General features: G+C 27.2%; 1 protein-coding gene across 1 annotated transcript; it reads left to right on the forward strand.

Moving 5' to 3' along the window:
• The first annotated feature begins 90 nt into the window (after nucleotides 1-90).
• Nucleotides 91-17,602, forward strand: LOC112680143 (beta-mannosidase). Its single transcript, XM_025550152.1, has 13 exons — nucleotides 91-630; nucleotides 805-954; nucleotides 11,569-11,717; nucleotides 11,797-11,996; nucleotides 12,069-12,321; nucleotides 13,783-13,948; nucleotides 14,009-14,205; nucleotides 14,273-14,654; nucleotides 14,715-14,983; nucleotides 15,042-15,189; nucleotides 15,644-15,855; nucleotides 15,930-16,151; nucleotides 17,375-17,602. Exons 1-13 carry the CDS (start codon nucleotides 513-515, stop codon nucleotides 17,600-17,602), a joined length of 2,694 nt encoding a protein of 897 aa, XP_025405937.1. The 5' UTR covers nucleotides 91-512.
• Nucleotides 17,603-17,630: the final 28 nt, after the last annotated feature.

Here is a 17,630-nt window from a genome sequence, read left to right on the forward strand (position 1 = left end):
GCCCGTCGCTCGCGCATCATAGGTTCGCGGGGAGGGGGACCGATCTGAGCAGGGAGCATGCGTGTTGCGTCACGTATGCAATACGTATTAAATACACCAATAATTATTATTAAGCGCGGATTGCACGTATCATTGTACCAAACGCACATGACAATAAAATGTTTTTAAAAACCGTGTGTTACACGTATTGTATGAAGCACGCAAAGCAAATACGAGTTCGTGCGCGTATTGCGTACGGATAGGTTGGGTATAAAAGTGGTAATGAACGACGCACAAATGTTTCGGTAAAATATGCGAGGAACCGCTATCGTTTAGGACTTTGCAGCGGCGGTACGCGCGCCAACGAAGTCGTACCGTGCGTGTATACATTATCGCGGTATTTGGGAGACGTCAAATTATTAGTCGGTCGGCCGGACGGTACTGGGAAGAGCTATTTAATATTATGGCCAAGCGTATACTCTGAACTATTCAGTACAACTTTTGCCTGTAAACCGGATCGGGCATTTGTGACAATGTTGTCGCCGTTCCGTTCGTTACCGGTTGCGCTTTGCTTTTTTGCGTCAGCCACCGCCGCGGTTTTCCAATGTCCGTTGGGCTCGTCCGACTGGCGCTTCTCGAACGGAAATACCAGTAAGTTCGTGCAGCGGCGACGGCCATGGTGTTTACCTGCAACGTAGCGCATTTGACTATCTAATGTTCGCGCGCACGTCATACCGCTGAAAATCTGACGTTGTTGTAACTCGCTCGCTGACAAATACGTATTACGAATCGCTGTAGTGCAACATATTGTACATTACGTTTCAGGTATCATGGGGACAGCAAGGGTACCCGGTGGCGTGTTCGCCGACCTCCGAGCCAACGGCGTTTTGAAGGAAGACCCGTTGCGCCGGTACAACGATGTAGCTTATCGATGGGTGTCTGAGGACGATTGGACGTACACGGTGACTTTCGACGGTGATTATAATATTATATTATGCATGCAGGATTATTCAATCGGTAGTGGGAGGAGGCATCTGCAGATGATTCAAGGTCCTTGTCGTAGATATATATTTTCACTACTTCCACATGATTTTGTCAGAACTTTACGTATCGAACAATGTTAGCCGCATACGAAACCCGAGGACGGACTTGCAATGCAAATAAGTCACCACTGAGTTGTCATTTAACCAATTAAAAAACCTAATGCGATTTAAAAATCTCGTTTCGTAATTGATTATTTAAACGTATTGTACAACAATTAAAAAACTACATAATTCTAATCAGAATTTTTAATCTGGGGGACTAAAACTGTTTTACTTGTGTGATGGGCGTAAGTTAGGGTAGATGAGGAAGTTCGAATTCTCCAAAATGTATTAAGATATTTTTATTGATATATATTTTAAAAAAAATATTCAGATAAAAAATTACCAAAAACATTAAATAAAAATATATTTTTGATTTTAATGTTATAATATATAACAGCTGCATCCTGCTATGAGAAATTTTAGCAAAAGCAGTAACTATGAAATTTTTATAAATATCTTCTTTTTTGTTTTTTATTAGCCATAAGTAAGCCATTAAATATCAATATATTATAATTCTTAACTGACATACGAGTACAGAATACTTATTAAAAAACTTTTTATAAATTTGTTACATATTTTTTTGTTTTATTATTCAATTTTAGGTACCTATTATATTCTCTAGAGAAATATTTTTCATTTATTGAAATCAAGCTTAATATATTTAATCGGAATATGAACAATGTGGGATTAGGATTCAATAAATGATGACATAAAATAGTTTAAAAATTTAATTAATATTATTTTATTGTACTAAATTATACTTTAAAAACACTAACTATCGGTTATTATTTATTTTTCAAAAGTATGGGTACCTGTAACGGTGTACAAGTGTTCAACGCGAATATTGCATAATATATTAATATCTCAACATTTCTATATGTATAGCCAGTAATTACACCAAATCTAGAAAATACTGTGGATTAGTCTAAATTTTTTCTATTTTGCGATCAAACATTACAAATAATCGTTACAGACTACGCGAAAAGTTCAGATCACCTGCTTTTATTTTTTAATTTTTAGAAAAATGTTTAATTAATTTAGTATGTTGGTATACTCTATAAGAAATAACTTAAGAAACTGAGTGAAACAAGAGGAAAATGTATTGGTGAAAAAAACTTCTCTTGCATATAATTATAATTTATTAGCACATTCGCTTAAACGTACATCACTCATTAACGATTTAGGCATTTGTTTTGATTCAAAATTAAAATTCAACGATCATATTAATAAAATAAAAATAAAGCAGCTTTCAGATTAGGTTTCCTTAAACAATGTTGCTCTGATTTTTATAACCCATTTGTGTTGAAAAATATATATTATTCTTTAGTTAGATCTCGATTAGAATACTCCGTACTAATTTGGTCCCCAAACATTATAACCTCTATTCAAACTCTCGAATCTATATAAAACTTTTTCTTACGATTTATTTCTTTTAAATGTAAAGTAGATAGACCTCCTTATTCTAGTTATGATGGGATCTTAGGTTTTTTAATATAACTTCTCTCAAAAATCGTAGAAATTATCTTAAATTTTTTTATTATATTATTTAATAATGAAATAGATTGTAATTCTTTACTTGAAAATCTTAATTTTAAAATTAATATTGCTAAAACTAGAAACAATAATTTATTTTTCTTAAAACAAATAAAAACCAATTATATTCTAAATTCTCCTACTTACACACTCATGTCAATTGGGAATTCTACACATTTAGACCTGTTTTCCTGTAACATAAATGATGTTAAAAACACAACTAGTTTAATTGTATTATATATTATTATATTATTGTAATTATTATTTTTATTTTTTTTCTACTTTTTCTCGTTACTTACTATACAATTCATCTATTAATTATGAAACACCTTATTTATTTATTTAGAATTTCCTTATAGCCAAAAAAATATTAATCGGAAAGTTGTAAATAATTTGTATAAATATTAGAAAATTAAATGTTGACAAAATCGGGTATTTCAATAAATTTCGATTATACGATATTAATATTAATTGTGGTGACTCGAAAAATTGACTGAGTAGGTAGGTAATTATTTTTTCAAAAGGTGAGTTTTAAGAGATTCAACTTATCTTATTACAAAATTTAATTATATTACTATATTTACCATTTTAAAAAAATATTGGAACTTATCCACGCCTCGGTCACTCCGAAATTTTAGAAAAAATTTGAACTCTGCTTTTCCCTATAAAATGTAAATTGTAGAAGCTCATATTATAATTATTTTATGAGTTATTAGTTATTATACACAGAGGCGTACATTCAATATTGCTCTGGAGGGGGTTTAACAGAAATAATCGTTATCTTTTTTTTTTCGTTGCACAGATAACTGCTATAAATAGATATTATTTTATACAACTTTTTTATCAATTTACAGTTTACTTTTACATTACAGTAAATTAATAGCTATTGAATTATAAAAACAGTATAGTTAACAAACTTTTTCAAACACCTATCAATATAATTATTTAATTATTATAATATTTGTATGGGTGTATATTTTAAGTTCAAAGCGTAATAATGAAACTACGAATATATTACTCATCATCAATAATAAAACAATTTTTTTTTTTTTTTTGGCCCTGGGGAGGGGGGTTTGAACCCGGAAACCACCCGTATGTACTCCACTGATTATGCAGTGTACCTATTAATATTCAGTTATTCTAATTTCTTATTAGTTATAACTGTAATTTGTTATGGTTATTGCTGGAGTATGAAGAATGCCATAATTTTATCCAAATTTACTTAAATATTCATAATCGTCAATATCGACGCGACATCCAAATCTTACGGCTATATAAAAATTATCTACGAATAAATTTAATTTTTATTAAACTTGGTAACCGCTAAACATTTTTATTTAAATTACCTTGATTAGTTGGTTTAACACTTGGCCAGTTTCTGAATGAGGCATAAACTAGACTTGGCTGCCATGTAGATACCACTACCTATTAAGATTCGCTGTCTTTTTTGAGAAAAAATCGAAACCTTTTTCTTTTTTCTAAGTTCTCTTCTCCTCATCACCCACGCAAGTCACAAATGAGTATATTCGATAGTGAAGTTTTATGCCTCATTCAGAAACTGGCCAAGTGTTAAACAATACAAATAAAAGAGGAGTGTTACTTTTTAATGTAGGAGTGCAGTGAGGCTATGAATTAAAAAATACCAGACTTGGCCACAATGTAGATTTCACTACTGTGATAGGCCGACTTTTTTGGGAGGAAGTTTGGGACTTGGCGTTTTTTCACCATTAGGTTTTTTTTGGGAATATCATTTATTTCTGTTGGCTTCAGCATCGTGGACAACGTGTTATTATTATTTTTTTTTTTAAATTTTTAATTTTATTTTATTTTTTTTATTTTTGCGTCTGTCATCACGTTTTGGGGCAGTAAAAATTCTTCGATTTTCTTAATAGCAACTTTTCTAAAAGGAAAGTAAATATTTAAGTTATTCTTCAAAAAACTATAAAAACATTTTTTCCAGACTTTAAGAAAAAAATGTTACGATCGTTTGAAATTTCTTACAAAATTGCATAAAATAACGATTTATCATCAAACGATTTTAAATATTTGTTATAATTCAAAAAGTGTAAATCGCAGTAACTTGAAATTTTTACCAGTTGTTAAGATTGGCATTTTCTTCAAGCAACTTTTTTTTCAAAATATATTATTGACTTTTAAACAACTTATAGGCATTTGAAATATTCGATTTTTTTACAATTTTTTTTTTTTTTAATTGTTAATAAAAAAAAATTGTCTGGTACATAATACTTGAAAATTTAATATATGATTCTACAGAAGTTTTTCTTATTGTCATTCAAAAATGATTGAAATCCATAGGTACAATTTTATTTTATAAGCGTTTGAACAGCGAATATTGACATAAAATTACATATAAAATGTAATATAATATATAATATTCTAGACTGACAAATCATATCGGTTTTTGGAATTTGCTATAACTCAAAAACTAAAAAACGCAAACACCTCAAATTTTCACGCGTCTTTTAAACATGATTAAGTTTTCAAAGTGTTTTGACATATTTTGTTTTATTTATAGATAATTTAAATTTTTGATTTTTCTAAGTACTTTTTTTTTTAAATATCTATAAAAATAATGTGGCTGTTCATAAACTCTTGAAAATTTAATATATTGTTCATTATAAGCTATACTTACTGCATCTAAAAAAAATTGGAAATCGTTTCACACAATTTTTTTTTTATAAGCCTAAGTTCAAATTTGTATAAAATGTGTGTCAAAATCACTATAATTTGCAAATTATTTTGTAAATAAAAATTCATAAAATTTATTCTGTTTATACTAAGGTTCAAAATTTTAATACTAGGTTATCCATATGATATTTCTTAAAAAACTATAAAAAACTTCTACCGGACTTTAAGGAAAAATTTTTATGACCGTTTAAATTCAAATTTTTACGAAATTGCGTTAAATAATGATTTATCCTCAAACGATTTTAAATATTTGTTATTATTTAAAAAGTAAAAGTCGCAGAAACTTGAAATTTTTACTAGTTATTAATTTTGGCATTTTCTTTAAGCATATTTTTTTCAAAATATTATACTGATTTTTAAGCAACTTATAGGCATTTGAAATATTTGATTTTTCCTAATAAAATAATAAGAGCCGTTTCGACTCATTTTTTGTTAATTAAATATAGTTATATAAGATATTTATATAGAAATTATATCTAAATAGAAAATTTTCGGAAGACTGCTTTCTATATATAAGATTATTATAATATAATAATAATATATACATATATAATATTTTTTTATATATATCTAATAAATCATCTCTGTTCAAAATCGTTATTCGTACACAATGATACCTATCATTGCATTCAAATTTAAGAAATCCATTGTAATGACCTATCCTATAAACGAGGTGCACTCTACCCCCCACTGTACAGCGGAGTCCATCCGGTTTTTTTTTTTTTACATTTTTTTTATATGTCGTAGATTTTCTCTTGTAAGACCGTTTGAGTTTCTGTTGAAGAGCTGAGAAATTGAACTCTTGAGCGTCGTCAATACCAGGCAATGATAGCCAAGTATGGTCTTTTATTTTTCGTCGTCGACACTTTTTAGATATAATGTCTGTTAAGTCTGTTTAACTCTGTTTAAGTCTGGCCTATATAATGTTCTTAGACAGTTATATTCAACAATGGCACTATCCTTGGCTTTCACCTAACAGGGATCAAAATTAATTAAGTGAACTCTCTGGAGGCTCGTCATCCTGGAGAGGGCCACGTACGCTTGACCACGCGAGGATGTTGAGTTGCCAACATCTAACAAAGCATTTGGCAAATTTAATCTCTGACTTATGGATGGTAATGGCATAAGCTAAGCAAATGGGAAATTGATGTTGGTGCACATAAGCTCGGCTGATGATTTCGAACTTGGTCGAAATCCGTTCGAAATCATACATTGATCAATGTTTTCTTATGATTTTACCACGTAAAATTATCGTCCGTATACCGACGAATATTATTAAAATATTCTGTATTTGAATAATTATATTATATTTTCTATTTGAATAAAATAAATGTACGAAAACATTATTATGTTTTATAAATATATATATATATATATAAGTCAACTACAAACAATTTTTTATTGCTATATTGTAACACTGTTTGAAAGAAAGAAAACGTTTATGCGTGTTAAGCGTGCCACTTCATACGTTTAGAAATACACTCTCTAAAACAGCATTAATTTTGAAAATAATTCAATTTTTAGATTTTTCCTTTAGTTACACTGTAAAACCTACCTTTGTGCCAAATTTTACGTTTCTACCTATACGGGAAGTGTCTTATAATTTTGATGATCAGTGAGTGAGTAAGTTAGTAACAAAATTTCAAATTTAGAAATCCTCCCATTTCGAAATTGTACAATAAGAGGCTTCATTTTCTTACAGCATCCTAAGCTACTTGAGATTAATCTGTATTTTAAATTTAAAAAGTTTATCTTAAGAGGCAACAGAGATATATGGGTTAGAAAAACCGGGCGAATTAGTTTTTGTAAAGATACACTGGCATTGCTGGAACTTGGCCGGTGCACTACCGTGCGTTCAAATATATTTATTTTGTATGTAATACATTTTTGTATAGGTGTAATGAAAAATACTTGGAAAGTTCATTTAAAAAAGGAAGTTTACATTCACGTTCATTTTATCAAACAAGGAACAGAATCCTTTCCCATTCTTGATTTAAAGTTAAGAACTAGATTTCTCGTTTTTTATCATTTTAAAAATAATATATATTTTATAGTTGACCGGGTTTTCCAATTTCTAACGATGTCACATCGATAAGGCCGTCGTGGCAGATTTGACATCTTGTAAACATTGTCAATATTATCGTACATAAATTTATAGCTTTTTAAGTACCTAAAAAAAAAATTAATTAATAAATAAAGCAAGTTTCCCGTATTTTGAGTAGCCGGTCAACACAGCTACTGAATTAATCAATGAATAATAATCACCAAATATCAGAACAAGATTTATTTCGTACTTCAGTGAAGTTCAAGAGAACAATTTTTGTGTTTTATATATATTTATTGTAATTTACATAATTAAGACTTAATTTTACTGACTATTGTAATAACTGCACCTATATAGAATTGGTAAAACTATTACTAATTTATAATTATTCCATTTGTATTACTACTTGTGTAACGTAACATCCACACATTGTGTGTTTACGATGGTATATGTAAACTTTAAATTTACAAAATTCTAAACAGTTTTTGAATTTTATAACAATGTAAGCCTATTATTAAAAATATAATAGTAATTTAATATTTAAATGAATGCTACAGTAAAAAATATCTAATTTTTAAGAAATTATTTAAGATTCTAGGTAGAAAATATAAACGTATTTACAACAAACATATAAAATACATATTTAATACGTTTAATACGTAGATTAAATATGGATTTATAATAGAAATGCTGTAATAAGTGGTTAAAAACTAAATAGTTTGGATCCTTTTGTCAATTCATTCCTCACGGGAAACAATGATAAATCATTACTTTCGAAGAACGATTAAAAAGTGATTTTTGGTTTTTTCTTGGTTGAAATCAAGGCTTAGATTTTATGGAATTTGCTTATTCTCATAGAATATAGATAAAAATAGAAGCAGAATAGACTGAAGTTTTCGATTCTAAAATTGCATGATGTATATTTATAGGAATTTCGGTTTTATATTGCTATTTTTTTCTGTTTTGGTACCATGTTTTACTTATGATTTAAACGCGATTTATTAATTTTAACATATATATGTATATTTGATGTATAAAATATATATCGTTATCACAAATATTAGATTTTTGTTAGACAATGTTTTGTTCAGCAGTTAACAATCTTTTTGAGGCCGAGGTCCCTCTATAATGTCACCAATATTTTGAGCAACCCTTTTATTATGATAACATTAGATATTAGATATTAGAATATTAGATATTAAAAGTATGTAGAAATAAATAAATTGTATACGTTTAACCAGCAGTTCCCAAACTTTTACGATCACGGAACCCTTAGAAAATACTTTTTATTTCATGGAACCCCAACGTCTCTAACTCCAACTTGATCCCAATTTGTATTTATTTATTGTAAAACCTATACTCCAAAAAATCTTTTAAAGAAAGTTCTTGATTATTATTTACAACAATTACCGTTCTCAATATTCATATACACCTTGCGGAACCCTTAATATTGAACACTTTGGAAATCGCTGCTTTTAACTATAGCATTATTTAATTTAAGAATAATGTAAAATGGTTATTTTAGATATTGGAATGTCCCAAGGGCGTATTTAGACTTATTTCTATGGGAAGAGGAGGCAACTCAATTTTCTTCTTAAATTCAGGCTCAACATTTACAAGTCAAATTTTGGTAGTATTTAAACTAGGTGAATCCTTAATATTTGTGGTTTTTTTTAATCTAATGTCGGATCCACTTAAAATCGACTTTTGTGTAGTTCTTTTATAACATCTATTTGTGTTTTGAAAGTTACGCTTGTATTTTATTTGATTTTTCACTAAGTATAGACTTGAAAAAAGCCAAATTCAGTATTTACAGCCATACGTAATTTGATTTCGTTATAAAATGATCCACATTAAAAAAATTTGTAATGTGTGTCTCATATAGGTACTCGTATAATCGATTCTTTAAATACGGATTCAGGGAAGAGCGATCGTTTCCCCCATCAATACGCTCCTGGAATGGCCTCTAAGTTTGTATTGTTTAATAATTAATAAGTGTACTTTTACTAAAAAAAAAAAATGTAGGTATGGGTAAGCAAATATAAACTATTTTAAAAAACTATTGGAATTTAAAATTTAGGTTAAATTAATTTTAATTTTTTTTTTTTTTCATCAATGTTAATTAGGAAGTTCAAAATATTTTTTACAAGTTGATAATTACAATTAGTGTGAAATATTTATGCTATAAAACTATATGTTTACATACCCAGATAAATATATATATATACATACCGATACCGTGTGTTCAATTTTAAAGGTAACAGGAGATATTTCGAATGCATGATCTTGAATTCGATTTGGGTTTTTTTTACAGGATACAGGACATATAAATACATATGTTTTTTATAAATTCTAATTTTTAACTTTTTTTTTATCAACGCATGCGAGTAAAATAAAAATTTCTTAAATAAGAATCATCATTTTTGACACTGAATTTGGTTTACTCTATTTTTTTGAGCAACTTTGATTTTTACAGTTTTTTGATATGCTCAAAATTGACATTTTTAAGACGGTCGAAAGTTTTAAATTAGGTAATTCGTATTTATCGCATATTTCAACGCTCTACGTATCTTAATCAAACATTTACAGGTATTATTATAACAATTTATTTTTATTAAAACTACAAGGTGTATTTATTATAACATTGAATTTATAAACAAATATCATTAGAAAATAATAATAATTTATTATTCCATATACTGTTCAAAATTATTGTCATTATTTTCAATGCATGTTTCCATTCGTCTAAGTAGTTCTCTTTGTATAGCTGCTATTATTTGATCTTCGGTGAGTTCATTACACGCCATGTTTATTTTATTTTTCAAATTATCAAGATTAATAGGTGGATTTTCATAAACTACTGCTTTTAAATGTCCCCATAAAAAATAATCAAACGGTGTTATATTAGGTGATCTAGCGAGCCATTGTGCTGGACCATATGTACCCATCCATTTATTGCCAAAAGTTTGGTTAAGGTATTCTCGAACAAAAATTGTATTATGGGTAGGATCCTCATCTTGTTGGAAAATGCGTTGAAATATGTGATAAATACGAATTACCTAATTTAAAACTTTCGACTGTATTAAAAATGTCAATTTTGAACATATCAAGAAACTGTAAAGATCAAAGTTACTCAAAAAAAAATAGAGCAATCCAAATCCACTGTCAAAAATGATGATTCTTATTTAAGAAATTTTAATTTTACTGCGCATACGCAGATAAAAAAAAAGTTAAAAATTAGAATTTATCAAAAACATATGCATTTATATGTCCTGTATCCTGTAAAAAAAACTCGAATTAAATGCAAGGTCATGCGTTCGAAATATTTCTTGTTACCTTTAAAATTGAACACACGGTATATATATATTCTATATATTACGATAATATTTGTAAACACTAATATTCTCAGTCACTATAATAAAACAATATCAATTTTTTTTTAATACACACTTGTTTTGACGGTATTACCTAATACTATTTACATATCTATGAATTATAGTTTGAGTATATAAGTGTATATTGAAGAGTTATACATTGTTATTTAAATTACAAAATTTCAATATGTACCTATGATTTTGATTAGTGCTGATGTTGTACTGCTGTTGTTAAAAAAAATTCTCCAATAACAGTTAGGTTATAGTATTCAAAATGAATGAAAAAAAAAAGGTTAACCACAACTCACAAAGATCATGATAGGTTAAATAAGGTTTCTTTAAATACCTTGTGTAGTATAAAGTATAATATTTATAGACTGCCACCCGCGTTACTGATGTATAATGCATGGCTTACTTTTCCATTGTTTCAATTTATATATCATCAAAAAATAATACGCACATATTAAATATATTCTTTAATAATTAATTCAACTATTTATTCAACTCATATTAATTTTATATCATTGATAATAAAGTAGTAAAATCGTATATGTATTGACTACCAATATTTAAAAAGTAGAAAGTATACATTCGATTTATGACAATTTTATTGTATTTTTTTTTTTTTAAATTCATCTGTGACAAGTTAGGGCTACTGAACGTTGGATGTTTTTATTATAGTGAAACGGTAGTAAGTTGGTGGTTTCTTTTCTCGCAGGTGTCCCATCCATAAAATGAAACCACTGATAATGGGTTAAAACCAATGACTGTGTGTTTAGACAAATGCCTTATACCGCTTGATCCATTTACTTAATTATACATATTCTATTTTAAATATTTTTAGTTGATTCAAATTTGGAATTATTCAATAAGAAATTTATTATTTTTGATGGAATAGATACAATTAGTGAAATATATTTGAATAAAAAACTAATTGGCTCAACGAATAATATGTTTGTAAAGTACACCTTTTCAGTTGAGCAGTACCTTGAGGTATGTAACATTTACTTAAAATTGTTGTAGGTTTTTGTATTTTATCCTGATATGTGTATTTTTTATTTTATAATATTAGAAAGAAAAAAATGTGCTAGAAGTCATAATTAAGTCGTCTATACGTATGGCGAACATTTATTTCAATAATTCATCAAATAAAATACCACCATTTTGTGTTCCAAAAGAATATAATGGCGAATGTCATGTCAACTACGTAAGAAAAATGCAAAGTTCATTCGGATGGGATTGGGGACCTGCATTTCCCTCTATTGGAATATGGTATACTAATTGGAAGCAAATATGGATAAGAATTATAACAGAATGTTAATGGATGTTTTGTAAATGTTTTAGGAAAAGCGTACGTTTGGTTATGTTTCAAAATAATTTATTAGAGAGTATTAAAACCTATACAATTAGAGTAAATGCTTCACACTGGTTATTAAAAACAGATATATATGTCAAATGCTTTGGAAGTATTACTGATGCTAAAGTTAAATTAATTTTAAATACTGAACATAATATTTTAAGTAATGAACAAGATTGTTGTAATGGTATATGCGTTCAAAATGAAACACACGCAGCGATTGAATTATACGTGCCTTCGGTAACTCAACAATGTTTTTAATTGATTATTTTAAAATACTAACAGAAAATATTTTATATATATATATATAAATATATGCTTAGCCTGGAGTATTATATTTGTAAAAAATTATCGATTTATTTATTTATTTCTATATATAAACTATTTTTTTTGTTATTTATATACCTACCAATTTAAGAGTATTAACCAATTACTAATTTTTATTTTATTTTTAATTATTTTAATAACACCATTAAAACTTATAGTTAAAATGTGATATTTTCAATTAGTTTTCCTATTCAAATATAATATAAATAATTTTAATGTTATTAGGGGTTAAATTAATAACTATGCCTCAAATCCCTAATTAAATCATTTATTTAGTATAAGTATATATTACGAATCATAATTTACAACATTTAAAAAATGATAACTCATAATTTTTTTAATACGTACTAAGAATTTTAAAAATAAAACTTATATATTATATAGTAAAATTAGTTTTGAACAAATTACATAAGTATTTTCTGTAGTCTGTGTAGACTTAAAATAGATAAATATATAAAAATAGTTTGATTTTTATTTTGTATAATTCTATGCAAATGTAAACAGATACTGTATTAGATATATTTATATACCTAGATTAAGACTTTGTATAAGTCACCTACTGTAATTTATTGGGAATGAGTAGATGAGGTCGACAAAATATAATAATATATAATTTTTAAATTTTTTATAATTTTACATAATTCATTATGTTCTTATATCTGTGCTTATCAAATTTACTGTATAAGCTAATAGATCGACTATAACAAAATGCCACAAAAACTTGTTAATATTGAATGACTACAATAACTGTTATATCTTTCGTATTCTACGTAAACTCGCAACAACTAAGTAGGTACTCTAGGTCGTAGTATATACTAGTGTAGTACCTAAAATTATTCGGGGTCCAATTCGGATGCAGCCCTCTAGGCATGGCCGTAACTGGGAGGGTGGATACAGAGGTCCGACCCCCCTCCCAAAATTTTCAAAAGTATAAACATTTTAGCGGTGAATATAGTTTATTAACTATAAATTTTATTAAATAATAATGTTGGACCCCCTCCCGAAATTTTTTTCCAGTTACGGCCTTGCCTCTAAGTTATCAGATTATCACCTACAATAACAATTATAATTTTCTTTTCTATTTTCTTCATTTTTTAATAAATAATTTATTCAACATTTTTAATTATTAAATTAATAAATATATTTTTAAAACGATTGGGTTTACACAATATACTTCTTATACAGTGAATTCGATAAGCACAGATATAAGAACTATAAGTATAAGAACTTAATGAATAATATAAAATTGTAAAAATATTAAAAATTGTATTTTATTATATTTCGTTGGCCTATGTACTGTCTGCCCAATAGTTGTCAGCCGAATGTCGTGATACTTAATTACCTATAACTTATATAATATAATTTACATTTTAGGCTGATGTAAATACTTGGTGGCCGAATGGATACGGAGAACAGCCATTGTATAATTTAAGTATAGAATTTAATACTATAAATAACATTCAATCAAAAAATATTTGTATAGGATTTAGAACAGTAGAACTTATTCAAGAACCAATAGACGAAAAATATCCAAATATGGGTATAATATACTATATAGTGTATATTTCGAATATAATTTAATAAGGAATTATTGTTTCAGGGTTATCTTTTTATTTTAAAATCAATGGTGTAGCAATATTTTCTAAAGGTTCTAATTATATACCAGCCAATATATTTCCAGAGAAAATGAATAATAAAGATGTTATTAATTATTTATTAACATCAGCGAAAAAAGTTCATATGAATACTATTCGTATATGGGGTGGCGGAGTGTATGAATCTGATGATTTTTATAAAGTAATATATTATATATACTTTACTATATATATAAATAAATGCCATTAATCTTAAATTATCTTCCTAGATTTGTGACAAATTAGGTATTATGATATGGCAAGATATGATGTTTGCTTGTAATATGTACCCAGCAAATGAACAGTTTTTAGAAACAGTAAGGATAGAAATAAAACAACAAATTAGAAGATTACAACATCATCCCAGTATAGTATTGTGGGCAGGTAATAATGAAAATGAAGCTGCATTGAGAGGTAATTGGTACGGAACAAGAAACAATTTTTCTTTCTTTGCTTCTGACTATATTGCACTATATGTCAACACAATAAAAAAAATAGTATCAGAGGAGGATAAATCAAGATATTATTTGGTGTCGAGTCCAACAAACGGATTAAAGTCTGAAGAAGAAAACTATATAGCAGAAAATCCATATAGTGGTTTATATGGAGATGGTAACAAATATTCTATTTTAATCAAATATTAAGGTAATAATTAATATATTGTTCTTTTAGTCCACTATTATAATTATGAAGTAAATAGTTGGAGTTCAATTTTTTTTCCATGGACTAGATTTGCATCAGAATATGGATTACAGTCTCTTCCTGCTTATCAAACATTGCAAAATGCTCTAGATGAAAATGATTTAATTAATTTTCCCTCGCCCGCACTAATTCATAGACAACATCTACCTTTAGGCTATGGATTTATGTTATATCAAATAGAATCTAATTTACCTGTCCCATTAAAACCAACTGTTAGTGATTATGTATACTTAAGTCAAGTAAGTATTTAATATTAAAACCAACTTTTAGTTTTCAATAAATATTATTATATTATAGATTGTTCAAGCTAGAGCTATGAGAATACAAACCGAGTGGTATCGAAAACATAGAAACACATTATTAAAAGACGGCAGAGGTTTAACAATGGGTGCTTTATACTGGCAGCTAAATGATGTTTGGCAAGCACCTACTTGGTCATCAATTGGTAAAAATTAATTAAATATTATAAATTGATAAAAAAATTAATAATATATAAGTAAATAATTGGGCTTTTATATCAGGGGCCTATTTAGACTTACTTCTAGAGGAGGGACTCGCATTTTTTCTTTAATTCAGGCTCAAAATGAACAAGTAACATTTTTTGTTATATTTAAATCAGATGAATCCTTAATATTTGTGGTTTTTTTTTTTTTTTTTTTAATCTTATGCCGGATCCGATTAGAATTGACTTTTGTGTCATTCTTTTTTAACACCTGTCTGTGTATTCAATGTTACGCTTGTGTTTTATTTGATTTTTCACTAATATGGACTGGGACACGTATTCAGGGGGGGCAATCGCCCTTTCGCCCCCCTAAAATATTCTCATGACTAATATTAAGTTAATAATTTAAGCAACTGTTTTATTATATACTAATTTAATATGTAATTTTTGTTCTTAGATTATGATCAACGATGGAAAATGCTACACTATAGTGCAATTGATTTTTTTTCACCAATTATTGTAGTTCCAGAATTAGAAATATCAAATAATTTGACCATTTATCTTGTTTCTGATATGTTAGTCGACTCGGAAGTAATTTGTAAAATAGAGATATATAGCTGGGAAAGCAATATACCACTTGCTACTTATATATCAGACACTATATTATTGGTTAGTACTTGCTTATTAATTATAAATATTTTTAATATTGGTACTAGTTAAATTTTTTTTTTTATATATTTTAGAAAAAAAATGGAGCTCAGTTAATTATGAACAAAAATTATTTTAATTGGTTAAAATCAATGACAGATAAATGTGGGCTAAATATAACCCAACAGATTCAATCTTGTTTTTTGCACACAAAGTTATATTATAATAATTTGAATACGACTGAGGCCTCTCCATCAAACTACTTGTTCCCCTCATCACTTAACAAGATTATTGGTTATAAGTCGCCTAATATATTGGTTAGTATTTTAGATTATTGTGAATTTATTGTGAATACTTATCAAAACTTACTATTCACTTATAGTATGAAATTTATATTACTAACTTACTAGTTTGTAAATATAGCATTTGATAATACAATACATACAATAAATAATAAATTATTAGTATTATGAGGTTATATGGTATAATAAATCAAAAAAAATAAAACCTAATTAATGATAAATCTTGATTAATTAATTTAGAAACCATAATTTGTAATCTATAAATTATATACTGAATAACAACTATTCCTTATATTATACCAACTATCTGCAAATAATTATTAAAAAAAACAACTATTTTTTACTATATACCTATGGATTTAAGTATAGAAGGGGATTTAGAATTTACTTTTTCCTTAGAATAGTTAGTACATATTGTTTATGTATATATTATACACATTCAAATGTGTGCAAAAACAGAATATTACACATTACACTTTTCTTAATATAAATACATCAAATATTGATATAACTACTTTTAGATAAATAAATTAATATACTTTAATACAGCAATTCCCAACAATTTTGGTTCATGCCTTACCAAAATGAAAACATTTTAACAAGCCTCTCATACCTAAATAAAATAACATTTTTTTGTTATTTTATTAAAATTGAATTACTGTCAATCTAAAAATAAATATATAATAGAGAAAATACAACATAAATATTTGCCTTGTGCTTCCCTAATAAATGCTAGCGTCTCCCTAGGGAAACGCACCTCATAGTTTGAAAAACATTACTTTAATAAATACACTAATTTGGGACACATAATTTGAAAGGTAAAGGTATTCTAAAAAATTAGCAGATAAAGTATAAGTATTTATATCATTATTAGTACAACCAAAAAAACCCCTTTATTGAAGTAATTTTAGTAGAATATCTTGAAGTACACTTTTACAATGCAATTTTACAATTTTAAACTGAACAACAAACTATTGTAAAAAAAAACAAGATTGGGGAATAAGTTTTATTTGCCTTATAAGTGGAATATTAAAATGCATAAATGACTGTCCAACAAAATAATAAAAATCTAAGTTGAGGAACTTCGGGAAGTAAATGAGGAGAAATCATTCAACAGTGCCATCCTAGTACAATAGGTGGTCTCATTTACTCTTAAAAAAAGAGACAAAATAGTCCTTTTCATATTATATAATAAAAAAAATAATTTTTTTAATATAATATATTTTTCCCTTATTTAGGTTTCTAAAATTTGGCAAGAAGACGAGAAAGAAATTAATATCAAACTGGAATCAACAGGAATAGCTTTATTTGTTTGGCTGAATATCAATCATATAGATGGTTCTTTTAATGAAAATGGATTTATTATGTTAAACAAAACAAAAATTGTAAAATATACATCAAACAAAGATATATCATTAAAACTCTTTAATTTAGAAATTGTACATCTTAGAACAAATAGTAAATAATTTAAAAATGTCTAAAAATTACTCACCT

The sequence above is a fragment of the Sipha flava genome, unplaced genomic scaffold (assembly GCF_003268045.1).
Source record: "Sipha flava isolate LNK unplaced genomic scaffold, YSA_version1 174_pilon_pilon, whole genome shotgun sequence".
Classification (NCBI taxonomy): domain Eukaryota; kingdom Metazoa; phylum Arthropoda; class Insecta; order Hemiptera; family Aphididae; genus Sipha; species Sipha flava.